The sequence below is a fragment of the Parasteatoda tepidariorum genome, chromosome 9, assembly GCF_982258835.1.
Source record: "Parasteatoda tepidariorum strain Cologne lab strain chromosome 9, Ptep-v5.0, whole genome shotgun sequence".
In the NCBI taxonomy this organism is placed as follows: domain Eukaryota; kingdom Metazoa; phylum Arthropoda; class Arachnida; order Araneae; family Theridiidae; genus Parasteatoda; species Parasteatoda tepidariorum.
In genome coordinates, this window is record NC_141763.1 from 74,878,243 (window position 1) to 74,905,924 (window position 27,682).

General features: G+C 31.6%; 2 protein-coding genes and 1 long non-coding RNA gene across 3 annotated transcripts in view; 1 reads left to right on the forward strand and 2 right to left on the reverse strand.

Moving 5' to 3' along the window:
* The window catches only part of LOC107446140 (2',3'-cyclic-nucleotide 3'-phosphodiesterase), a 31,258-nt gene extending 19,289 nt beyond the window's left edge, over positions 1-11,969 (reverse strand). Inside the window, exon 1 of the mRNA XM_016060708.4 lies at positions 11,685-11,969. The gene's annotated coding sequence lies outside the window, so the exon portion shown is untranslated. The remainder of the gene's footprint in view (positions 1-11,684) is intronic.
* Positions 8,059-11,322, forward strand: LOC139426700 (uncharacterized). Its single transcript, XR_011637925.2, has 3 exons — positions 8,059-8,338; positions 10,072-10,424; positions 11,041-11,322. It is a non-coding gene; the product is annotated as an uncharacterized LOC139426700 (long non-coding RNA).
* Positions 11,970-15,066: 3,097 nt separating the features above from the next.
* On the reverse strand, positions 15,067-26,271 carry LOC107446144 (2',3'-cyclic-nucleotide 3'-phosphodiesterase). The gene is made up of 6 exons (XM_043050827.2): positions 26,136-26,271; positions 22,635-22,986; positions 20,172-20,325; positions 18,407-18,611; positions 17,179-17,279; positions 15,067-15,682 (listed from the first exon to the last, which is right to left on the reverse strand). Exons 2-6 carry the CDS (start codon positions 22,982-22,984, stop codon positions 15,173-15,175), a joined length of 1,320 nt encoding a protein of 439 aa, XP_042906761.2. The 5' UTR covers positions 22,985-22,986; positions 26,136-26,271; the 3' UTR covers positions 15,067-15,172.
* Between the last annotated feature and the right edge of the window lie 1,411 nt (positions 26,272-27,682).

Consider the following 27,682-nt stretch of genomic DNA (forward strand, 5'->3'; position numbering starts at 1 on the left):
TCTCGAAGTTTTTAAATTTCCAATATTATTACGACACGCAAAATTTGAATCGCGCATTTGATTAATCACTTTTTGATGCGCTCGATACCATCGAAAATTCAGGAAGTGTTTCGATCGTTTTAACCTTACCCCACTATCCCGGTGGGCCAGCCTGTCCATCCCAGCGATAAGGTGCATAAATATATCTTATAGTTGTCAGAAAAGCGCTTGATATTTTGAAATTAACTTTAGATCAAAGAAAAATAAATATTTAAAAGTAGTACTCAGTGGACTGCCAAGAGTTAATTTTACATTGTGCGTGCTGTCTGAGGATATAGCCATTACATTAAACTAAATTTTATATATAATATCGCACCCTGTCAAGAAAGTGACACAATTTAAAAAGTAGCAATTTTGAGGTTATGTCAATAAAAAATATGCATGAAGTGTCCCATCAAGCTCAAAAAGTGTCAATCTCTAACTCGCAATTTATGCAGTTGTGTCAGTTCTGATTCTAATTCAGAATAAGGGTTATGTATTCTTTAAGCTGATTTTTCACAAATGCTGCATTTTAGAGTTATGACCGGGTATTTTTTTGATATCCTCCTTTTATATAGCACTTCTTTTTACAATTCCGTGAGCTGATGACTCTTTATTTTGTTTTGCGGCGTTTTAATAATTGTTTTTAGATAAAAATATTTTGTTTAAATAGTTTTTTTCTCTTTTTCTTAACCTTTATTGTATTGTCTTCCATGTTTTTTCACTCCCTCTCTATATATATGTATGCTTCTTTCATATCTTTTCTTCGGCTTAACATCTTGAAATTTTTTTAAAATATTATTATTTATTTATTTTGACAAATGATTTGAAATATGAGTTTTGAACCATTAATTTCTAAAGCATGATGGCAATTCTAAAAGAAAATAACTTTAACAATTTATAAATCAGAAGTAAACTTAAAATTTAGAACTTAACGTTAGCAGAGAAAAAAGTTCTATACTATATAGCTTTGAGAAATGCAATTGTAAACGGAGCAATAATTTACAAATAAAAATTAATTATATAGGAAAAATGTATCAATTTTTAAATTTATACAACTGACGAATTTCATCGATCGAACGAAAGTTATAACTCCGTGAATCGATTGCGTCAAAACAAATTTGCTGATTTCAAATATGGTTTCCACACAATCCTTGACTTTTTTGTGCGCGCTCGATGATAAGTTTCTGTTTCAGAAAATTATTGCATGTTGATAACATTTGAGATGAAAGTTGAGTTTCAGTTCTGATATTTTTCTTTTTTCAGCCCGAAAAAAGTTTTCATTTGCATTGCTAATTAGCATAAAGTAATAAATAAAATAAAATTATAATTTAATGCTAATTAGTAGTGATTTTTTAACCGTCGTTGAACAGAAGTTTTGGGCTTACGACTACAAATGTTCAACTCCGTGGCTTTATAATTTTGAACCCAATCTAGAAGACAAGGAAACTCTTGGATCAAGTATTGTGAGAAATTTACCTTCGTGGAGGACTTTTTGATTTAACTAACCCGCATTTGCTTCACATGGAGAGAAAAACCTCCCACGGTCAGCCTGGCGGCAAGGGGACACTAACCAATCATCCGTCTACCACTGAAAATATTTTACGTCAGCATTGTGGTCGGTGCGAGCCGGATAATACGAGCGACCGGTTATCGCTGGATTGGAACCCGGTTCGCCGCATTGGTAATGCAAAAGCTTTACCCCTGAGTCATTACAGCTTTATTTATCTTTAGAAATTTTCTGTGCACGTTATATCCCCCCTTTAATTTAATAGGATATCAAATGGATATAATATTTTTTATCCTCCAAAAATTCGCCACAGGCATAATTTATCGAGGTGACAGTTCGTCGTGGTCGGAACTTGTCTCAAACAATTGCGTGCATACGCTTAGCTGCTCCCCTCTGCAAGAATTATAAATGCGCCCTATTTTAGACTTAACACAATTTTTTTAAAATTATAAAATCAGGGATCAGAGTAGTCATAAAGTAAAAAAGAGAAAATCCAAGAATGAATATATATATATATATATATATATATATATATATATATATATATATATATATATATATATATATATATATATATATATATATATATATATATATATATATATATATATATATATATATATATATATATATATATATATATATATATATATATATATATATATATATATATATATATATATATATATATATATATATATATATATATATATATATATATATATATATATATATATACATATATATATATATATATATATATATATATATATATATATATATATATATATATATATATATATATATATATATATATACAGTGAATTCGCGATAACTCGAATTTGATAGGACTGACGAAAAACTTCGACATATCGGAAGTTCGACTTGCCGTTAGTTTCGGTTTTGGACTTTCAAAATATTGTCGGATTATTTAACTAATGCTTATTAATTACAAATCTTCTAAATGCTTACAATATTTAAGATCATTTTTCTGACAAGTCATTTACGATAAGACTGTTTGAAGCACTTTATGATGCCCTGGTTCATCGGCTGCAACTTTGCTGTTGTGTTTGGCGGGAGAAACTGCAAGTTTAATGCTTTCAAATTAGGTAGATCACTATGCGCTGTGCATTTATCCATAAAGAGTATCACTTTTCTTTTTTTAGCGAAGAATTTCCGATCCAATTTTCTTACATAGTCTTCAAATAAAACTGATGTCATCCAAAACTTTTTGTTAGACTTGTAATCCAAAGGATACTTTTTTACATTCTTGAAACATCGGGGATTTCGGTATTTTCCGATAACAAGTAAGGGCAATTTCTCTGTCCCAGACGCATTTCCTCCAACTAGGACAGTCAAACGTTTCTTACTCATTTTACCCCCTGAGCAGTTTTCATCCTTAAACATCATAGTCTTATTTGGAAGACATTTAAAAAATAAACCCATTTCATCAATATTGAAAACATCATTTTCACTGTATCCTTGAAGTAAATTTGGTAACGTTTCATTTAACCACTGTTCACATACTTCAAGAGGGACAGCTTTACCTCAGGGCCGTTTTATCCATTAGGCACTGTAGGCAAGTGCCTAGGGGCCCCGCCACTTTCAGGGGCCCCATGCTACAGAGAAGAAAATTGACAATGATTCTTAAACAGTAAAAATTTAATTCGAAATTTCAATGACGATTGTCTTGCTCTGTACATTACATCGACGCTATTTTAGCACATTTCTGAACGCATTCCAAATTAGATATTAATATTATGGTAGTTAGTTCATATATAACGCAGTAATACAAATCGCAAGCAATTTTATCGCGTCAATTTTAACGCCGACTAATCAGATGACTATACAGCAAGAGCAGCTTTTTTAACACAACACGCTTGAATTAGACAGGCTTGCACAAAGTTTAAGGAACATTATTTCCAGAACATTTGAGCCTGAGTTTACAGACGAAATGGTGCAGCATAAATACTTCATCTTACAATTAGAAGACTCCGGAAAAAAAATTGTGCCTGCCGAAGAGTCTTACAAACTGATTATTGGTAACATGGCATAATCAACGTTCCCGAATGTAACGACAGCTTTGCAAATATATAGAAGTCTAATGATTACAAACGCCACTGGTGAACGAAACTTTTCCAAATTGAAATTAATTAAAAACTGTCTTCGTTCAACTATGTCTCAAAACCGTTTAAATTCATTGGCCATAATGACAATTGAAAAGGTTAACTTTCAGGATGTCTTGAACGATTTTGTAACCAAAAAAAGTTAGAAGATTTATTATTTGAGCTTATTATATGATTTTTTTTAAAATGCATATATTAATTACTTATATTCTTTTCGTTTAATTCAATATTTTTATTTAATAATGTGATAATATACCTATGTAGTAAAAAGCAGCGTAATTATGAATAAAGTGTTGTGTTAGCGAAAAATATATTAGGAAGTTAGAAGACGGTAGGGGGGGGGGCCGAGACGAGTATTGCCTAGGGGCCGCGACATGCACAAGCCGGCCCTGCTTTACCTTCTCCATGAAGAGTACGAAAGACGTTGTGTGTGTGTTGCAAAGGAAGGGACAAGATATCAGCTCCTAGGTTTTTTTTCTTGCTTTAAAAGATCCAAAAAAAAAATCGAGTTAAAAGGAGTAAAATTCGAGTAATCGAGAATAATTAACATGAAATTGAAGATAAAAGGGTCGGGACCTCATAAAAAAATCTAGTTATAGTAATATTCGAGTTATAGCGAATTGACTGTATATATATATATATATATATATATATATATATATATATATATATATATATATATATATATATATATATATATATATATATATATATATATATATATATATATATATATATATAGATATATATATATATATATGAAAGGGTAGCAGTCATGGTGAGTGATGTTAGGCCACGCAGATAGCAGTTGGAAGGCAAAAAATATTTTATTAGCTTCACATAGTATATTTAAGACATTTTCTAGCAAAGGCGGAGCTCAAAATCGCACTCAAAAACTGTGTGCTTAAGTTTTTATCTTAGGGAAAGTAGCAAAGGAATTTCCCTCTATTTTGTTATATTTGAGGGGAAAAGGGAAGTGATAAGGATTACTATTGGTTTATGAAAGAAATCTAACGTTTCCCACACAGAGCATAGGGAGATATGTCCTGCTCTTAATTAAATGCTTAGTTGAGCCAAAAATAGATTTAAGAACAGGATGTGGCTTTTAAAAGTGTGAGAAAGAATTTGGAATAGAATAATTAATTAGTAATAAAGTAGGAGTCGTTTTATAGCAAAGAAACTAACGTAAAAAGATTAATAGAAGCTTTTTATGTTATACACATATATATATATATATAGTTTCTTATTTTTAAATCACGTATAAATACTAAAATCGATGTTTGATATCACAACCGCATAAGCGAGTCACGACATTGGATTTTAAACTCGCGTAAATACGAATCCACATTTGATTTTAAAAACTCTAAATACAAATCGCGATACTGTATTTTTAAATCCCGTAAATAAGAATCGCAATGTATGATATTTAAATTGCGTGAATAAGAATCACGACGCGCAACTTTTAAAGTTCCGCAGTGGACTGATCGTTAAGACACGGTTCCCAGCAGATCACCGAAGTCAAGCATCACTGGCTGTGGTCAGTGTGCGGGTGGGTGACCACTTGGATCAGTCTGCGTAGGGATCGAGAGTGTGCGGTATTGGTCCTCGTTAAACTGTGCTACCGTAAAGTGCTCGACTTCGTGTGCCGGTCGTTGGGCTACCGAAGCGGGGGTGCCATCCCCTCTGCAGAGGATCAAAATTGTGATGGCACGTGTTCGGATCATCCTCAGGGATGTTTCCCAGACCGTCGCAAGTAGCCCATTGTGCAGCTCTAGTGCGACGTAAATGAACTACAACAACAGCAACTTTTAAATACGAAAATCGATAAGAAATACGATTTTAATACGAAAATCGATGTTTTATATTAAAATCGCGTGAATAAGAATCGAGATATAAGTAGATTCTGGACTTGGGATTCCTAAAAGGCTGTTTATATTGTTTTTGTCGTTACACATAGTTTTCATCCGGGCATCTGTGTTTGACACCCCCCCCCCTTTCCAATCGCTCATAGGGGTTAGTGTATGTTTGTAGTTACTATCATGCCAAGGACTAGACATAATTTTCGCCAATGTGGGTTGTTGCTGTTGTTACTTTACGTCGCACTAGAGCTGCACAATGGGCTATTGGCAACGGTCTGGGAAACATCCCGGAGGATGATCCGAAGACATGCCATCACAATTTTGATCCTCTGTGGAAGGGATGGCACCCCCGCTTCGGTAGCCCGACGACCTGCGCGCGAAGTCGAGCACTTTACGGTAGCACAGTTTAACGAGGACCAATACCGCACACCCTCGGTCCCTACGCAGACTGATCCAAGTGGTCACCCACCAAGTGGCACATTGACCGTAGCCAGTGATGCTTGACTTCGGTGATCTGCTGGGAACCGTGTCTTAACGATCAGTCCACTGCGGAACTAATAGATAAAGAAATCTATTATTTAAAAAATAGAAAAGACCAATTAGGCTATTGGAGATTCAAGCAGTCTTGCTCGAAGCGTGTAACGTTAGAAAATGAAGTTTTAAAAGCACGTGTCCGGCAACACAATCACGAGTTCGCTGAGGGGGTAATTGCCAAGAAGGCATTTGATGTTGTTGTTAATTTACGTCGCACTAGAGCTGCACAATGGGCTATTGGCGACGGTCTGGGAAACATCCCGGAGGATGATCCGAAGACATGCCATCACAATTTCGATCCTCTGCGGAAGGGATGGCACCCCCCTTCGGTAGCCCGACGACCTGCGCGCGAAGTCGAGCACTTTACGGTAGCACAGTTTAACGAGGACCAATACCGCACACCCTCGGTCCCTACGCAGACTGATCCAAGTGGTCACCCACCAAGTGGCACATTGACCGTAGCCAGTGATGCTTGACTTCGGTGATCTGCTGGGAACCGTGTCTTAACGATCAGTCCACTGCGGGACTAATAGATAAAGAAATCTATTATTTAAAAAATAGAAACGACCAATTAGGCTATTGGAGATTCAAGCAGTCTTGCTCGAAGCGTGTAACGTTAGAAAATGAAGTTTTAAAAGCACGTGTCCGGCAACACAATCACGAGTTCGCTGAGGGGGTAATTGCCAAGAAGGCATTTGATGTTGTTGTTAATTTACGTCGCACTAGAGCTGCACAATGGGCTATTGGCGACGGTCTGGGAAACATCCCGGAGGATGATCCGAAGACATGCCATCACAATTTTGATCCTCTGCGGTGGGGAAGAAGGCATTTGAAGAAAGTCCCGCAGTGGACTGATCGTTAAGACACGGTTCCCAGCAGATCACCGAAGTCAAGCATCACTGGCTACGGTCAATGTGCGGGTGGGTGACCACTGGAATCCGTCTGCGTATGGACCGATGGTGTGCGGTATTGGTCCTCGTTAAACTGTTCTACCCAGGGATGAGATTGACTAAAAGGCAAAAAAGCTGAACTTCCAAGCGAGTAAATCTTACGTGTGTGCAATCGTTTAATAATGAATTCCGGACAATTTAAGATAATAAATAACTATGTGATGATATAAAATTGTGTACTAATTTATTAATATATGAATGATTACATCGATACTTAACATTTAGAAAAAAGTAAAATTACCAATTCAAAAAATAAAGTTAGAAATTATATTTTCTTCAGTTCACACAAAGGAGACAATTATTACTTGAAAATCTGCCTAGTTTAGCACATTAAACTACTGAGAATATACATTTACGTTCCCTTTCTTTAAATAAATACTATTACGTGATTTATGGCGATCTTGGATTCTAAAATCGCGTGAATATGATTTGCGATAATGGATTTTGAAATCGCGTAAATATGGAACTCGATATTAGATTTCAAAAATCCAAATCATGCTGTGTAACTTTTAGATCGCTTAAATACGAATCACGATGCATAATTTTTAAACATCATATAAATACGAAAATCAATGTTTGATACTACAACCGCAGAAATGAATCACAACATTGAATTGAATTTATAAAAAATTGAATTTAAACATTGAATTTATAAAAAATTTACAAGATTAATTGAGTGGGCAAATAAATATTTTCACCACATATCAACCTTTTCTTTTCTTTTTTTACACACGCCATTTTTTTTTCAACGTAGAAGAAGGGACGTCTGAATTACGAAAATACGAGCAATCTGGCGGGCGGGTAAAAATGCGAAAAATCTTATAAGATATTTTCTGCACATAAATGTAGGGTTGGAAACTATGTAGTTTAAATTTTCTGTTTAGATTTGAAAAACAGAAATAAATATAATTATTTTATTTCAAGGACTGAATTTTTTAGAAAAATCTCAATATTTATTGAAAAAAAAAAGTGAAACTTTTAGAAAATTGGTGTTTTTGATCAAAAAAAAAAAAAAAAAAAAATGTTGAAATTCTAGAGATTAAAGTGAAAAAGACGGAAATCCGCTAAAAAGCGGAAAAATCTCACCTCTGTCTACCGTAAAGTGCTCGACTTCGCGAGCAGGTCTTCGGGCTACCAAAGTAGTGGAGTCATCCCATCCGCAGAGGATCAAAATTGTGATGGTATGTCTTCGGATCATCTTTTGGGATGTTTCTCAGACCGTCGCCAATAGCCCATTGTGCAGCTCTAGTGCGACGTAAATTAAAGAAAAAAAAGATTTGAAGAAAACTTAAAAAAGAGAGTTGTCGCAGTAGGGACAACGCCTATCCCAAAAATTTACAAGTGAGTATCAACTTTATTAATATAGTATAATGTGAAATTTTTTAACTCTGGCTCGAACTGAAAATAATAATAAGTCACCGATGATCGCATTTCTAATGCACGATCAATTGCCTTAACTAATCAAGCAATAAGCCGCCAAAGCTCCTGCTATGGGAGCAAATTTTTTATTTTATATAATAATTCTTTATTTTTATTTTGTAAATAATAAAATGAAAATACTTTTTGTAAATAAAAAGATATATCAAGGAGTTAATTGAATTTTAGCTAAAGGGTTAATATTTTGAGAAAGAATAAAAAAAAAATTAAGAAAAGATTGCTAAATCATAATTCACACCTTTAAAAGCTATGACAGAATTAGTTCAGGAGTATAAAAAAATGTGCTAATTTAAATAACATTAAATGGTAGTTTAAATACATTATAATAAATTTTAATATATCATAACGTATGAGAAAACTTTCATTTAACTATGTTAGATTGTATAATTTTTAGTCTATTGGAATACTATGGATTACACACTTTTATCCTTTAAAATGAAGAGAAAAGTTTTAACAAAGAAAAACATTAAATAAAAGTGTTCCTTTAATTTATGAATTTTTTGGTTTTGAAGACTTAATTCATTTTAAGTACTATAAACAATTTGATATGTAAGATTTAGTGTGGCTTAAGAATATATAATCCTATGTGCATAAATTTGATTATAAGCTATAAGCACAGATTCATTATATGGGCAATTCCATGTGTGTTGGACGTAAAAAAATGAACACAAAATTTGTTAGAAAAGCTCTCTTTTAAAATAAAGTTAAATTAAAAATCATCTAAATTTTGTATTAATTATTTAGTACATCATAACCTATCAAAAAATAATTTGTTTTATAAAAACTGATAATGACGAAGTTCAAATTAAGCTGTTAGTGGTCAGACATAAATCATAAAAAATGAGTACTCATTTACAAATTACCAAAACGCTGTGAATTCTTTTGTATTTCAAATATAAACTTGACTGAATTTTGAAACTAACATTTGAATAAAGAATTATAGACAGTTCTGAACTTGTAAAATATGATAATATTTGTTTGAATTTTTTTACTTTGGTGTTGGAAGTAAATTCTTCAAGTTGGATATAAGTTTAAGTTAATGATAACAATTATAAATACTGAAAATTACTTTAATTTTTATTTTTAATAACTACAAACAATATTTTTCCATTAAATTTCTTTTTAACATTTAAATTGTCCTCTATTACCTGTTGGAATACAGACGTGCAACAGAAAAATCAATGCAAGCGTCAAAAAATTTAAAATTGAGATTTTTTTGGCATTTTTGTATGATAAGCTACTTATTGCAAAATATTTTTTTCAAAACTAAATTTCGTTTTATCAGTTTCTTGAAATTATATTTTAGTGTTCCTAGCATTAGCTATAGAAAGAAAATAATTTTTAACCCATTTTTCTCGAAACTGACTGTGAGAAATTTGTGTTGTTTTTTTCAATTGCATGGCAGATTAGGAGGATCAATATCTTTTATATAATTTTTCATCTTGTAAAACTTAGTTGAAAATCACTAATTTTAATTTTAACAATGAGTGTATATTAACAACAATGTAAATACAACTTATATTTAAGCACTATTTCCTCAAATCTAATCATTTCATAGATGCAGTATTTAAAATTATTGAAGATGTGTGCATAATTGAGAATAAACATTTTTTATAAAATGTTATAATTTTTTCTAGGTATTTTGTATAGCCCAGAATTTGCAGTTACTATGTTCATCTCTTAAACAATGGATGGACGAGACATTTAAAATCGTACCCCGGTTGCTTTAACAACTGTACACTATCCATTCATGGTTTATGGCTGAAATCTTTCTTCTTGTCTACTGCCTGCAAGGCAAGAAACTTATAAGAGTGTTTCAAGTCATAAAATGTGTAGCTATTAATGCAGAACTTGCATTCAACCTAACAATGCGCATTTTGGACTCTTAAATTGTAGCAATGCGAGCCCTGGAAGATTATCCGAAGAAGAGCACCCTAAAACTTCGGTGAAAGGCTGCTTCTTCCACTTTGGAGAAAGTATATGGAGAAAGGTAAATAGAATAATTTACAAAATTGAATTTCATGAACGGATTTTTTTTCTATATGTATATAAAGTTGAAAGATTAAAGAAATAGACTATTATTTATCACAAGATTCAATCTCAAAAGATTTTTATTTAGCTTCAGTACCACACATTTAAACTGCAATGCATAAATTGTTACATTCAAAACACTATTTTAAAAATATGTACAGCACATTCCATAAAAAATGTGTCTTATTTAGATAGGATAGGATTATTTTATAGGACTATTTTTTCAATACTTATGGTATATTAAAACCACACCACTCTGGTGCAGAGGGCTGATGATGATCAGAAGATTTGCAAATCAATGTAAGACTGTTGAAATATAAATATTTTATCTCAATATTATCATCTCAAAGTTTATCCTTTGTATAAATATCAAGGTAAAAAGTTGGGAAATGCTGGAAAAAGTATTTTAAAGCTAAAAATCAAGAAAAAGTTCTGGAACAAGTAGTAAGATCAATTTTTACTATGCAATACAGAGTCAGTTTACCATTACAAATCTATGGTTCTCGTATCAGTGTTTAAAAATACTCAAAATACTGCCATAAATTGCGATGCATCTTGTTTTTGTATTTTTTCAGAAACATTTGGAAGCATTTCAATAGTGGAAATGAATAAACAACTAATCATGTGGAAGGATGGCATTCCAAATTAAATCAAAGGACACAAACCCACCACCTAGATATTTTCACCATTATTGATTTACTGAAAAAAATCCAGGAGGAAAATGGAAGTAAAATGAACATACTACATAATAACTTTGTAACAACACTAAAAGGTGTTGATAGTTTAATATGTCTTAAAAATTTAATGATTAATAATCTTTGAAAGAAATAAAGAATGAAGATGTAAAAGAAATGAAATTCTTTTCTACATATATTTCGTTCTAATATAATTCGAGTATATCTTAAACTATTGTTGATTAGATGACATAATTTAAAGTTTTTTACATTAAAAATGCAGTAATTACATCTATATATAGTATATAATTAAAACAAACGTATGACGGGTTCATAAACTTTGAAACAATATTTTCTATATATGACATGCTGTTTAGGCTATACAATCGTATGAATAAAATAATTGAATTAGTGATTAATAAATAATTTGTATTAGTGATTAATGTGAATAAAATAATTGGTATTAATGCATGAGTAATGAATAAAATAATTGGTATAAATGTATGAGTAATTAATAAAATAATTGGTATAATGTGAATAATTACTATTAATAATGCCTTGTTTCAAGGGTCTTTAAAACGAGAAGAAATTTTTATTAATGATTTGGTGGGTGACCACCAAAGAAAGTGTGTCAATAATTTTGAAATATGAAGTTCAAGGCTGAGTAGGAAAGCTGTATTCTTCCAAAATTCAGATAACTTATCAAATCAGCTTCAAAAATATGTCAATAAATTATTTAACACTTAAAAAGCTATTAAGATTATAAAATAATATGTAAAACAAGTCAAATTCATTACTTAAATAAACAAAACAAAACTGAAGGTTGTGTGATCGCGTTGCCACATTTCTAAAACAAAATGTTTGTATAACAGAACAAGTCTTGGGAATTTAAGGAAACACTCATACTGGAAGCGCACGCAGTTCTGTTTTGAGCAGTAATCAGTAATGGAGCATTCTCACTGCTGCTATAGAATCGTGTGTAAAGCAAGATTCTCAAGCAATTCGTCTCACATATAAAGTTTCCAAACATTCGCACGCCCGTCTAATTCGCCGCATGTCACCTGAATGTTTTTTTAAGATAGATTAATTTCTAGGAACAAGAATCCTTAGAAACTGCATATAAGACGAACTTGTCGGGGCGGAGTTATCGACTATGCCAACCATCATCTATCAAAAGGTACCATGTGATTGAATTAAGTTAGCACGTCTTATGTTATATGTAACGGTTACATTACATATAATATATATGTAATGTTATATGTATTAATGTTATATGTGTTATAATGTATGTTATATGTAGCGGGCATCCGACTTCTTCATCGAATAATGTTTGCCCTTGGGTGACTAAGACTTTTGGCTTTAGGCTAGGGAGAGAATGGAGTACGGGGGAAGTCCCCTGAGTCAATGAATGGGACCAAAGGCATGGAGTACGTCTTATATACCAGTGAATTGATGTTTAATTTTCGTAGTGGTAGTTATGCCACAAACTGCATGCACAAGTTGCAGTAATTTTCAAAGACTTTATATGATCATAATAGAATAAATATTTTCTGACAAATGGTGGCTAATAATTAAGAAACTCTTTACATTATATTAGCCACCATAAAAATAATTTATACACACTTTTAATATATTCAATATTGAGTGACTCATTAAACTAATAATTACTTAATTATTTAAAAAACTTCATCATTCCAAATTAATAATTAATTTAACTATTATTTAAAAGGGTTATCGGGTGTATTTTGTTTAAAACTTAGCAACTTGTAAGAGTATTCAACAAAACATTAATAAGATTAATATTATTGGTCATACCGAATTTATTAAGATATTTTAAGAATAAAGCATACAAACATAATTTAATAAATTCATATTACAAATGTAAATTAGTGAATGACCTTTAATAAATTTTCAATAAAATTTGTTACTTAATTCATTATTTCTTTAATAAAATGATTTAAAAATTTTTTAAATAATTTTGAAATGTAAATACAATGAGTATTGAAGTAGTATCGAAACTAAACAGTTTTGTAAGAAGTAAATAATTATATGGTCCCTACACTCATGATATTTAACAAATCTGAGGCAATTGAATTTTTTTAAATTTTATTTCAATTGTTTTGAAAGCAAATCATTAAGAGATGAATTAAAGTTTTTAGGAATAACAAATCTGAATAACCTAAGTTTTTTGTTGCATTTAAATAGTAAAAGCTTCTCCCTTCATACTTTTTTAAAATCTTGCCTCTAAATATTATTGAGTTTTTTCATAAAACAAATTAAGAGTAATGAAAATTTTAGAAGTAATAATACAATAATAAAATGGCTAAAGTAAAAAAAAGTCATCAACTGCAGTAAAAGTTCACAAATATTACATGCAATTATAGAGCAGTTCCTTAAGTAAAAATTCTTGCGATTAGAAATCTCTTTATAATTCTTATCTTTATTTAATTCAGTGAATAAAAGGGAGATAGAAATTCAGAGGAGATGAAGCTTTGCGATTTATTACTGTAATGGGGACCCACATGAAAATACGCAATAGGTGAATGAAATCAAGTTCATTATGGTACTGATCTATAAATATAAGAGCACGAGAAGACCATTAACTTGTCAGTGACGAAGACAATGGCGCTTCACCAACTATGAAATTAACAGAAGAAATAATTTCTTTTTGTCATTAGGGAAAAAAATATTCGACAATGTTTAGTTGGTCTCTGTGGTTAGCAGAAATTCGAGAGTTTATACTTCCCACCAAATTCAACTCAGTATACGCACATGCAAGTATTTAAACAAGTAAAATGATTAGCGATTTCATGGGCTACAGACTAACGATATGCCAAAATGGATTGTGCTGAATGAATTGTGAAAAAGTAGAATAATGTGAAAAACTACAACTTTTGTATAATTCGTGAGAAAATCAACACAGTACAGGAAAAATATTTCATTTTGGAATATTGAAAATTAAGCACTTTTTATTAAGGGCTTTCAAAAAATTAAAATAAGCACCATTAAAAACGCTACGCACTCTATTCTTACAATTTTACATTCTAACTCACAATACAACCATAGATTTTCCTATCATGTTATTGATACAAAATCTTAGAAAGTAATCTTTTTTTTTTGCAAACAAAATGCGAAAATGCAATGAAATTAATTTTATGAGGAAAATCTTATTTAAATTTAATATTTTTACTTACATAATATGGTATTTTTTCGATTTTAAGAATATTTTTAAGGGCATTAAACTTTGAAATGTATCTAATAATTGAAGCAGTCAATTTTGAAAGGTGTGAGTGACATTTTTACGAAAATAAGCTTTTTGTGTTGGTTTTGGAATATCAATCACCGATTATCAAATACCACATAATTTCCTAGACTGCCTAAAGAAAAGAATCCAACAATTTGGAAGCATTAAAACAATCTTACTACTAGTGACACAGTCTTTTTTTTTTAAACTGCAGATGTGCAACATACCTCCTTTTACCCCATTAATTTTTCACTCCCTAATTTCTTCAGCAATCAAAGAGGTTTTAATATTTTCAATCAGACCTCTTTCAATGATAATCACTTAAATATTGAAATAATATTATAAGAGTTTATTTCATTATTGACGAAGATTCAAACATATTAAGTGTGGTGGTTGTAGGTCAATTTTATTATCAGTCAGATTTTAATATTTCCAGTCATGCTTCTTTCGATAGTGTTTTTTTTCCATCACTTAAATATTAATCTGAGGCACCTTATGCATGAACTTTAACTTCATTATTGACAAAGATTCAAACCTATATATTACGTGTGGTCATATGGTACACCATGTATAAGTGTATTTAACACATAATTGTTTAAAATAACTTTACTTTTCGCTACATTGCCAGAAAATGAATCAACCCACTATTTATCTCAATGAAATTCACTCAAACAAAAACACCCTTAATTAAAAATATTTTATTTATATATTTATGAACAATGAGAGAGGTAATATTTACAAATGCATTTTTGTACAGGAATGACAATTTTTCTCGAACACCACATAATTCTAATCGGGGTAGAATCCGGTAAATATTGCATTCATCAATATTTTTTGTGGAGCTTTGATTAATAAAGCATCTTCTGTTAGTTTGCAGAATTTTGTGGTTCCATCATCTATGTAGACATCTTGGTGTATGATGCCATTTGTGTCAGTTACAAACTGCAAAGACTCTTTAAAATCTTTTCTTAGTTTATGAAGATTAAAAACGTTGAAATTTCTCTGAGCTATGTGCATAAAACTACTCATGGCAATATTGATTTCCTCTCCTTCCAACCAATCGTTTTCTGTGATTCTTCCTAGTTCGTAGATTTCTTTGTTGTCAAATTCCACTGTCTTTCCATGTTGTGATATGTTACCCGGCATTTGGTCCAATGATTCATCGTCGTCTTCGTTTAGATCATATAGAATGAGAGATTTCATATCTCTGTTTAGATGAACTATTCCAATGATATCAGATGTGGTCACCAAATACCCAACAATTGTGATGATAAAACATTTCCCATATGAGAGTTGGATCTATAACAGGAAATTTAAGGATATAGTTTATAAACTGTTCCAGTTATTTATTTTTATTATTACACAACAATGACTTAAAAAACGGTGTAAATATAATTTTCTTATCCTGACTTCAAATAATGGTCATATACAGGGGTGCCGGGATGTTAGGTCGCTGTGACCATCCAAACATTTTTACTGTTCAGCAAATAACAGTAAAAATGTTTGGCCATTCGGCATATTTACGAAAATTCCTTTTCTCTTGTTTAACTTAGAAAACAAATGAAATTATGAACAATGCATCTTACTTTGTTTAAATTTCAATTGCCTATTTGGCTATTCAATTGCCTATTTGCGCGTTAAATCTGTCGAGTCGCAAGATCCTCCATGTTCCCATAACAAATACCTCTGGTTTGTACTGATCCAGGAGTTTCCTTGTCTTCTGGATTGGTTCAAAATTACAAGGCGTAAACCCAAGATTGGGCCGGCTGTTCAACGACGGTTATAAAATAAAATTTCAATTGTGAAATTAAATTTTTAAGCTCCAAAGATTGGCATTGAATACGCCTTTAATGTAGTTAAAATAAAATATAAAAAATATCAAGACATGAAAATCGGGGAATTAAATAAAACTGAGGAGAAAAGAATTAGAAGTTCGTTCGGAAGGAAGCGTGTCAGAATTTTTGGTGGATAGCAAGCAGGAAGCGGCGCTCTCTTGTGATTATAAAAGCTCAGTTCTTGACTACAGTCCAATGCCTTACCCATTATTCAATCGCAGGTTACTGACTAGAATAATTAAGTAGATGGGAAAAAATTAACATATTGTGAAAATATTAGCATCCAAATATTTTTTTTATTGAAGTTAATAAATTACATGCTTATTAATGATTGCATTAAATTGAAAATTTCATTCTGCAAAATGGGAACTTATCCCCACCTAAAAATATAAGTTTGCGAAGCCTCTGATCTCTTGAATGTATGATTTTGTTTGAATTTTTCTTACACTGAGGTAATATTTTTTCTTTTGTTTCATTGAACAGTTTTAAATGACCATATTTAAATAATAAATTAATAGAAGGTAGAGAAAAAAAATCGCATTTTTATCTTATAAAACCTTTTTAAGTTAAGAAAAGGACTAGTCTCTCGTTAAATGTGAGCAACAATTAAAGTTAATTGAAAAGGTTATTAAAATCTATTGAAGCTAATGCTGTTGTCATTTGAAGTTAACAGCTTCGTGAAAAACCTTTTTAATGGAATCGGCAGTAATTAAAGCGGTGCTTTTTTTTAATGTTTAAAAATAGAATTGCTAAAATTAAATTAAAAAAAGTTTTAGGATCTTAGCAGTGTTTATTTTATACATTAAAAATTAAAATGTCCGATATTAAAAATTAAAATGTCCGATATTTTTTAGGGGGAAATGTAATCAAACCCATTTAATTTTATGTGGGAAAATTTTTTAAAAAAGTTAATACATTCGATTCCAAATTCACATAGCAATAAGTAACAGAACTACTTACTAAATCTGACATATAATATTTTTTCATAGCAGCCTGATCTTTCGTATAACCAGCCAAGCAGCTGAGCATCTGCCTCGGGTGGAAATAATTTGTGATATCATCTGTTTAAATAAAAAAAAAGAGCGTATAATAAAATTTGATTGAACTTATTAAAATATCGGTAATAAATATGATTATTTATTGCGTTTTTATTTTGAAAAATGTTCTTACGATTTAACTTCAATTAAACACAAATTATTTATATATTTTTATTATTTTTTTTGCCACAGCTTCTTGATAATTTTTTTTTCTTCTAATTTTTCTTGCTTAATATTGGCCAGAAAATTCCCTTAGTTTTATTTTCCCTTTCAGTGACGTTAATAGTTCGAACAATTTATTATTTCTTATCAAATTGGCATTATTTAAATCATCTGATTTTATTTTAATTAATACCTGCGATTTATGCTTTTATTTATAATTATAATTTCCTTTTTTATTAAATATAAATTTTGTTAAACTTTCTATTTTTTAAATTATTTTCTTTTTAAATTAGTATTGCCCAATTAAGCTTTATTGCTGATGTCTTTCAAATAATTAATTTTTTAGCTATTACTAATATATTGGGTTTTGATTGTTTATTGTGTTTTTATTTTGAAAAATGTTGATTAAATACGATTTAGCTTCAATTAAACACAGGTTATTTATATATTTCAATTATTTTTTTGCAACAACTGCTTATTTATCGATTTTTCTTTTCTTTCTAATTTTTGTAGTTTATTATTGTCCAGAAAAGTCCCTTAGTTTTAATCCCTTTCAGTCAAGTTAATAGTTTTGACTATTTATTATTTCTAAGCACAGTTGGCATTATTTAAATCACTTTATTTGTCTTTTTTTTTGGAGAATTAATACTTTTGAGAGTTATGCTTTTATTTATGATTCCAATTTACATTTTTATTAAATAGAAATTTTGTTGAATTTTCTTTATAAAAAAATCCTGGAAATTTTATGGAAATCTACCTAGAAAAGTCAGGGGGAAAATTTATTCTATTTGAGTAAAAAAAAAAGTGAGAGAACGGCACTTGAGATTCGCTTAGATTGAAATTAGCTGACTTTTCATCACATTCCAAAATTTATGAATTCAGATGAATGGCGGTTTACATGAGTTTTTCTTGTTGGCAACAATGATTAATCTTAAATATGATTTTTTTTCTTAAATAATAGATACACGTTTAAAGTTTTAAAAGCATACCTGAAGCTAAATGTTTCAGAACAGCCTCACAATAAGACAGTGTCTCTAAAATCTGCGACGTAATGCATCGAAGACATTCCGAGTCTTGGGGGGAAATAAACCATCCTGTGTACATCGGTGGCACATCTTCCCAATTTTTCAAAGCAGTACTTAAGTATTTACTACCTAAGCCGCCGTTGCGTTGCTTCTCTGCTTCATCAAGAACCTAGATATATAGATATGGAATATATATATATATACACCGAAGAGCCATTACATTATGACCGCCCTGCTAATAACATGTAGGATCACCTTTAGCCCTCAAAACTGCTAGCACCTGCCGTGGCATTGATTCCACAAGGTGCTGTTAGGTAGTCTGAGGTTTCTCGTACCAAGCGCTCACCAACTGGTCCTGCAACCTGGGGTAGCGTGGCAGCACGAATTTAGTTTTCCAAGTAGGACCACAAATGCTCTCTTGGATTAAGGTCAGGTAAATTTAGTGGCCAAGACATGACTTGAAAGTTACTGGAATTTTCCTCGAACCAATCCATGAAGATTCGACCCTTATGACATGGTGCATTATCCTGTTGGTAAACACCATCCCATGCAGGAAAAACTGTTGCCATGAAAGGGTGAACCTGGTTTGCAACAATGCTCAAGTAACTAAAAGACGTTAGGGATTGTTCTATGAGGATTATGGGTCCTAATGTGCCCCATGAAAATAATTGTTCCTGGGCGAGAAAGCATGAAAACCTGGGCGAGCCCATTGTTATAGATGGAGGGTGGTCATAATGCAATGGCTCTTCGGTGTGTATGTATATATATATGTATATCTTTATATATATATATATATATATATATATATATATATATATATATATATATATATATATATATATATATATATATATATATATATATATATATATATATATATATATATATATATATATATATATATATAAATAATAATTTATGCTTTAATACTTACTAAAAATCACAATACGAAAATAATAAAAGAGCTTAAGGTAAAAATGAAAAACCATAATTTTACCTTATGGTGACTTTTTTTACATCAAACTGTTCGTCAGTATTGTTTCGAGATAGATACTTTACAAGTTTTTCTTATTATCAGTACAAGATAGCAACACCATTACGCAGAAAAATTTTGCTTACATACATATCGTAGTGTTTCTTTTTTTTTATTTCTTCATTTACTGTTATTTATTTGTTATTTATTTTTAACCAAAAAACGCTTTCCTGAAGAATTTTAAAATGTTATTATACTGTCACAGCCCTTCAAATATTACAATAATTCAAATGATATCGAAATTTTTTGAGCCACGAAGTTGAAGTACTTCGTTCCTCACTGGCCGGGGTAGCCTGGTTGGTAGGGTGTTGGACTCATTTTCGTGTAAACGGGAGTTCGAATCCAGCCGGCCCAAGACTCTCCGAGTTGTAAATGGTGACTGGTGCACGTTAAAGCTGTCGGGTCACAAAGCCCTCCATGTTCCCATAATAAATTATACCTCTAAATTGGAGATTGATCGATCTGGCCGGGATTCATCATTCTGGATTCAAATCAAAATTAAGATCTGTGGACGATAAAATAGTTATATGAATAGGTCCACCCTATAAACGGGTGTGGCAAGTCGAATTCTTGGCCATAGATGGCGCTACTGGAAAACAAGAACAATTGCACCCCTTGCCTTAATGACAACAACAACTTCGTTCTTTCAATGAAAAATTAATTTTTAATAAACGCAATAAAAATGTTTTCACTTACCTCAATAGTGATGTCAAACTTGTACGTAGTTATAGCCATAATTACTGTGTAGTCGTACTTGACAGCTAAATTTAGGTATGGTTTTAGTTCAAACTTTTTTATATGAGAATTTTGTACAATTATTAATTCATTATTCAAGCACGCCTCTTCTGCTCTGTGAAGAAAAACAAATATTCTTAAATTTTAATAATGAATTTATGAATAACAATAAAAAGTAATCCTTTAGGAGAAGATGAAGTATTTTGGGACATTTTCAGATTTAGTTTTACTAGTCGAAATTCGTTTTGGCAATTCATCGAACCCCCTTCTTTGTGAAGTACTTTCTTTTTCAAATAAAATTGGATTCCTTTCAAACAATTTCTTTCTAGAAATAAAAAAACAGAGGGGAGAAATCACTGTAAATTGTTTTATTTGTTGTGAATGAAGTGAAATAGCACGATCTTATTCTTTTTTATTTTCTACAGTAGGAAAATAGATATAATAAATCTCTAAAAAGTATATTGAACAAATAAGGTATTGTTAATAATTTTCAGACATTAAAATATTATTATTAGTGTCCCAAGCTCACTGAATGAGACACTGAACAATTTTTTCTCTCTATCTCTGTCTCGTATTTTTTATGACATTTTTTAAACTGGATTAATTTCACTAGGGAATTAATTTTTTTTCCCTGTTGCATGAAATTTTTTAACGGATCTTGTATATCTCCACGCCGTTGATTTCAAATTTGTAAACGGATTCTCAATCCAAGCTTGTTTTTTATTATTTTTATTTTTTGTCGAAATGTACAAGTTTAAAAACATTATATATAACAGGTGATCGCATAAATGTTGCGTAAAACCTCAGGGCCATAATAAAATAGTGCCGGGTATGAAAAAACACCTGAGCATGGGTTTTTGCACAATTTTAATCCTGATGACGTGCTTTAACTCCCCAAGAAGTTTATCGCAACATTTACTTGACCTGTTATCTATAGCGGTTTTAAACTTATTCATTTCAACGAAAATAATGTCATAAAAATCCATATCTTTATTAGCGGAACTAATTTTAGATTTGAAATCTCCACACCTGAATTAGACAAGATCAAGTTTTTGTATAAATGCAGCAAAAAATTTGTGCCACGTCAGTGTTATTATACGAAGCTAAACTGTCTAAATTGAACAAATAATATAATTTCTTTCTATAAAAAATTTAATATTTAAAAAAATTTCTCAAAGTTGTTTTACGTTTCCGTACAATACATTTGGTATAACGAGTGCGCCTACTTTTTTTTGGGTCCCGCAGTGGACTGATCGTTAAGACACGGTTCCCAGCAGATCACCGAAGTCAAGCATCACTGGCTGCGGCCAGTGTGCGGGTGGGTGATCCACTTGGATCAGTCTGCGTAGGGACCGAGGGTGTGCGGTATTGGTCCTCGTTAAACTGTGCTACCGTAAAGTGCTCGACTTCGCGTGCAGGTCATTGGGCTACCGAAGCGGGGGTGCCATCCCCTCCGCAGAGGATCAAAATTGAGATGGCATGTCTTCGGATCATCCTCCGGGATGTTTCCCAGACCGTCGCCAATAGCCCATTGTGCAGCTCTAGTGCGACGTAAATTAACAACATCAACATACTTTTTTTTGGACAGATCATATAATTATTATTTATTATATAATTATGTATATTATATGCTATGATCTTGGTTAACTGTTTTACTGATTTGTTAAATATCATTTTCCCACCAGCGTAATATATATATATATATATATTGTATATATATATATTTATATCCTTACGCAAATCACTGCCTTTTAATATTTTTTATGGTATATGGGGGTCCTCGGATTATAAACATGAAACGCCTTTGCTTCTTAGTATTTGATATCGTATCGTAATCACACATGACTGGCATGCTGAATACTTCTTTTGCAATCCAGGATGTACTTTATAAATTTCTTCGTGTGGTTCTGAAGAGGTCAAAATAGGGGAAGCGTCCCTAGCCGCGTATGACGTTATTTGCATGGGTTTTAAGTAAATTTTAATCTTGATGATACGCCCTAACTCCCCTAGATCTTAGTTGTAACATTTACGCGACCCTTTTTTTCATACATCGTTTTTAAACTTATACATTTCCACAAAAAAATAGATTAAAAATGTCATTTCAAAAGGAAAAAAAATCTGTTGCTTTAAGACAAAACTTATTTCTGATTTAAAATCCCCACACCCGAATTAGGCATGATCAATTATTTGTATAAATGCAACAAAGAATTTCTTCCCCAGTATTATTATACTAAGCCAAAAATGTCTTAATGGAATAACAAATTAATTGTGATAAAATTGAATAAATAATATAATTAAATTAAATAAATAATATAATTAATTATGATAAAATTGTACAAATTAAAAAATAAAAGATTTTTCAAAAATGTCTCAAAATTGATTCACCTTTCCCTACAATATGCTTGGTATGAAGAGTGCACTTACTTTTTTTGACAAATCGTATGGGTCAACTGCTTAACTGATTTATCAAATACCATTTTCCCACCAGTGGAATATTTGTCAATGTGTTTTACAGCAGAACAATATACAGCATTTGGATATATTTCCTTGATCAAATCACTGAGTTTTGTTTTCATGGTATATGGGGGTCCTCGAATTATAAACATGATGCGGCCATGCTTCTTAATGTTTGATATCGTATTGATATCACACAGGAATGGCATGCTGAATACTTCATTTGCACTTGTGTTGCAATCCAGGGGATACTTCTTTATGGATTTAGGATTTTTACAATGATCTCTAGGATGATTTTTCTTGTCTTTTCTCGCCATCATACCTACAAATGAGAGATTTTTCAAAATTTTCTTTGATTATGATTTTTAGAAGAGGGAGGGGCGATTTCATTTTATTTTATAACCGACGTTGAACAGACGATCCAATTCTGAGTTTGCGATTATCAATGTTCGGCTCCGTAGATTTGTAATTTTGAACCCAATCCAGAAAACAGGAGAATTTCTGGATCAAGTATTGGGACAAGCTAGCCTTCGTGGAGGACTTTTTTTATATGGAACTAACCCGCATTTGCGTTACTTGAGGAGAAAAACTATGAAAATATTGCACAGTAAGCGCGAAGGTAAGGGAATTCTAATCCATGATTCGTCTACCACTGAGGATATTTTTACGTCAGCACTGTGGTCAGTGCGAGCTAGGAGCAGAAGTCGTTTCAACCAGCCACCTTTGGGATTCAAACCTGGGTCACCTCATCATTGGGAAGCTAACACTCTATCACATAAGCTGTCCCGGCCCCGACAAGGGGTGTTTTATTTTATTTTATAACCATCGTTGAACAGCCGACATACTTTTGAGTTTACGACTTCCAATGTTCAACCCCGTAGCCTTGAAATTTTGAACCCAATCCAGAAAACAAGGGAATTCCTGGATCAAGCATTGGGACAAGTTAGCCTTCGTGGAGGACATTTTTTATGGAACTAACTCGCATTTGCGTTACACGGAGGGTAAAGCCACGAAAACCTCCCTCGGTTAGCAACGGCAATGGGATTCTGATCCGTCTACCACTGAGGATATTTTACGTTAGCACTGAGGACTTTGCGAACAAGGTGTGGAATTCGTATTGAACAGCCATCCCTGGGATTCGAACCCGAGTCAAACTCATTACGAAGGTGTATAAATCACATCGATATTTTTATATCCTTTGAAAAACTTGAATACTTCATAAAATCTATACTTTAGGAACTCGAATTATTATTTATAACCTATAATCAACGGTGTGGCAATTGATTTCAGCATTAAAGTCCTATAGCTGGAACTAGAGTGCCTGTACAAACTGTGCTGGAACAAATTGGGAAACGGGATTTGTCTTAGTTTTTCAGGTTTAGTAAAAGAATTGCTCTCTAATTTCGCAGGTGTTGTTACTAAAGATTATTTTGTCTTAATTTAGGTAATCTTTCTCTTCTGAGTTGGATTTTTAAAAAAATGAAAAATTTGAAAGAATTTGTTCAGCTTGATATCGATTTATTAAATGTTAATAATTGGATATTGTAACAATATCAAATTTAAATTAATTTGAATAATATATCAGTAAACTAATATTGTGAATATACAGAAATAGAGAAAAGAAAACCTAGGTGATTAAACTAAGTGTTGCTCTATGGAAAGATAAAATATTTGCGTGCATTGCTTTTTTAAAATTTTTTTTTTAAAACGTTATAACAGAATAATGGGTGAAAAAAATTTCATTTGCAAAGACCGCAGTGTTGAAATGTTTCTTGCTTTTCTCTTCGTGTAACATATGTGGATAATAGTGATAAAAACCTTTAAGAAAACAAGTTTGTCCCTAATTCTGACTCGAGAATTGTTAACAAGCATGTGATTCTTTCACTAATTCGCGGACTTCCTCGAATCAATAATTTATATTCCGACAACATTTTAAGAAGTTCCACTAATATAAAATTTAAATTTCGTAATTTATGCAAAATCATGTACACGAAACATTTATCCGACCTTACTATCACCCTGTTTACTTTTTCTTTCTAAGTTCTCATTCACGGGCGATAACGACTATTTTTTTAAGCAGGTTTGTTTGAGAAAAACACAACATCAGATAAACATCAAACACACAAGACTAAATAAAGAAAGAAAATTAGAAATCAATTTTGCTAAGAATTGATGAACTAATGAGGCAAACACGAAAGAATAAAATTGGTAATCTGAAAAGTGATTCCGAATTGACAAGCATCTAAAAGATCGTTCGCTAAAAAACTTGTATTTTTTCTTATTTTTGTTTAAATTAGTAGCAATTTTGTTGCGAATTCCGATTTGTAACAGAAGAATTATTTAATCAATATGATATATTTGCCTCTTTTTATTTGCTACAATTAGATCGATTTTTTAAAATATGATAATACGATATAGAATTTTCAAATCACTTTTTCACTCTTTTTTTCTTTCTTTGCAGTTAATACAATTAATTTTCTCGATGTTTTTAAATTTCCGATTTTATTACGACACGCAAAATTTGAATCGCACATTTGAGTAATCACTTTTTGATGCTATCGATACCATCGAAAATTCATGAGGTGTTTCGATCGTTTTAACCTCAGTATCCCGGTGGGCCAGTCAGCCAGTCCATCCCTAGGATAAGGTGCATAAATCTATCAAATAGTTGTCAGAAAAGCGCTTGATGTTTTAGAAATTAACTTTAGATCAAAGAAAAGGAAATATTTAAAAGTAGTATTCAACTTAGTTTTCATTGTGTATGAAATGTTTTAACTTTTTCACATTTTCCCCCTAAGTATTGCTCTTCCGGTTTATATTATCTGAACCAAATGATTTTTCATTACAGTATCTTAATGTTTGACGCCATTAATATTAACCCTTTGAGGTTATGTTTTATTGATAATCAATACGTATTGGGGGTTAAAGGCAACTATACGACTGCAAAGGGTTAATTTCACATTTTGCGTGCGCTATGGGGACATAGCGATTAAATTATTTGTTACGACATTAAACTAAACTTTATATAAAATTATATCAAACATCTTAACCTTTATCAAAAACTGATTAAAAAAAACTAACCAATTTCGTCACTGCATTTTTATTATTAAGAGAATAATATTATAAAAACGAGATATGTTATGGTTTCACAATATGCTTATTTCATATCTTTTCTTCGGTGTAACAACTTGAAAAAGTTTTGGTATTATAATTTATTTATTTTGAAAAATGATTTGAAATATGAGTTTTGAACCATTAATTTTTAAAGAATGAAAGCAATATTAAAATGAAATAACTTTCACAAGTTATAAATGCGAAGTTAACTTAAATGTACAACTTAATGTCTGCAGAGGAAAAAGTTTTATACTACTATATAACTCTAAGAAATGCAGTTACAAGTGGAGTAATACATTATAAATATAAATTAATTATAAAGGAAAAATCAGTAAGTTTCAAAATAATACAACTTACGAATTTCTCGGAGTTTTAATCTCGTAAATCGATTGCGTCAAAACAAATTTGCTGATTTCAAATATGGTTTCCAAAACAATCCTTGACTTTTTATGCGCGTTCGATGATAAGTTTCTGTTTCAGAAAATATTTGCATGCTGATAACATTTGAGATAAAAAGTTGAGTTTCAGTTCTGATAGTTTTCTTTTTACAGTCGGAAGACAAATGTTTCATTCAGATTGGCTAATTAATATTAAATAAACAACAAAAACATTTGGTAGTCGATGAAAAATATTAATAATAAAAAAAAAGATTATTTCTTATTTATCTTTATTTTATTTTATAACCGTCGTTGAACAGCCGACCCAAGTTGTGGGTTTACGACTACTTATGTTCAACTTCATAGCCTTGTAATTTTGAACCCAATCCAGAAGACAAGCGAACTCTTGGATCAAGCATTGGGAGTAATTTGCCTTCGTGGAGGTCTTTTTGATGGAACTAATCCGCATTCGCGTTGCATGGAGAGGAAAACGACGAAAACCTCCCGCGGTTAGCCTGACGGTAAGGGGACTCTAACCCATGATTCCTCTACCACTGAGGATATTTTATGTCAGCACTTTGGTCGGTACGAGCCGTAGGCAGAGCTCGTATCTACCAGCTATGGCTGGGATTTGAATCCGGTTCATCTGATTGTATAGCGAGCGCTCAATCCCATGAGCCATCACAGCTTTTATTTATATTTAGAAATTTTTTGTTAGAGTTACATTTCTTCCCCTTTAATTTAATATGACATCAAATGGGTACATTATTTTTTTTCCCTTTAAAAATTCGCCATACGCTTAATTTACCGAGGCGACGATTCGTCGTGGTTGGAACTCGTTTCAAACAGTGGCGTACCAGTGTTTCCCAAACTTATGACTGCTGTGTACCCTTTCTAAATTTTTCGTAATGCCGTGTACCACTAGTAAGACAATGAATGTATTTTTATAAAATTATGTATTTTTCTTTTTTCGTTCAAAGTTTTATTAATAAGTTTATTTGCATCAGTGAAAAGGATGATATTGTTTTTACTGTGATAACTGTTCATAATTCGGTTCTCTTGTGGTCAATTTTAGTCTGAGATGCGATTCCACGTCCAATAATCTTTTTTTCCCCCGACTTAATGTCCACGAATGCTGAAAAAGCGACTTCGCATAAATATGAAGTTGGAAAAGGCAAAATATATTTCACAACTTTTTCTGTTAAGACTGGATACATACTTTGCATTTGCAGCCAGAATGAAATAATGTACACTCGTCGTTTATTTTTCAAGAATCCGTCTGATGTCAATTCCAATAATTGCACTTCTTCCGCATGCAACAATCCTTCGGGCATGGATGTTGTTAAAGTTAAAAATCACAACTGACTGTTGGCACCACCAATTATTAACTCTGTAATCTTCGAAAAATAGCCAATAGAAAAATACGCAATCATAAATTTTCATGGCTAGCTTTGTTTTTAAATGTTCGTTTGTTGTAAGATATTTCACATAAGAACACGTACCCCCGCTAAACTGTTCCCGTACCCC

What these genes read in the sequence shown, in the direction of transcription:
- LOC107446144 (XM_043050827.2), bottom strand. Translation starts at nt 22,984, where the DNA reads ATGATGGCGAGAAAAGACAAGAAAAATCATCCTAGAGATCATTGTAAA. An exon ending in CATACGATTTGTCAAAAAAA is followed by an intron (nt 20,326 to 22,634) that starts GTAAGTGCACTC and finishes TTTTCTTCACAG; the next exon opens with AGCAGAAGAGGCGTGCTTGA. An exon ending in TCTGAAACATTTAGCTTCAG is followed by an intron (nt 17,280 to 18,406) that starts GTATGCTTTTAA and finishes TTATTTAAACAG; the next exon opens with ATGATATCACAAATTATTTC.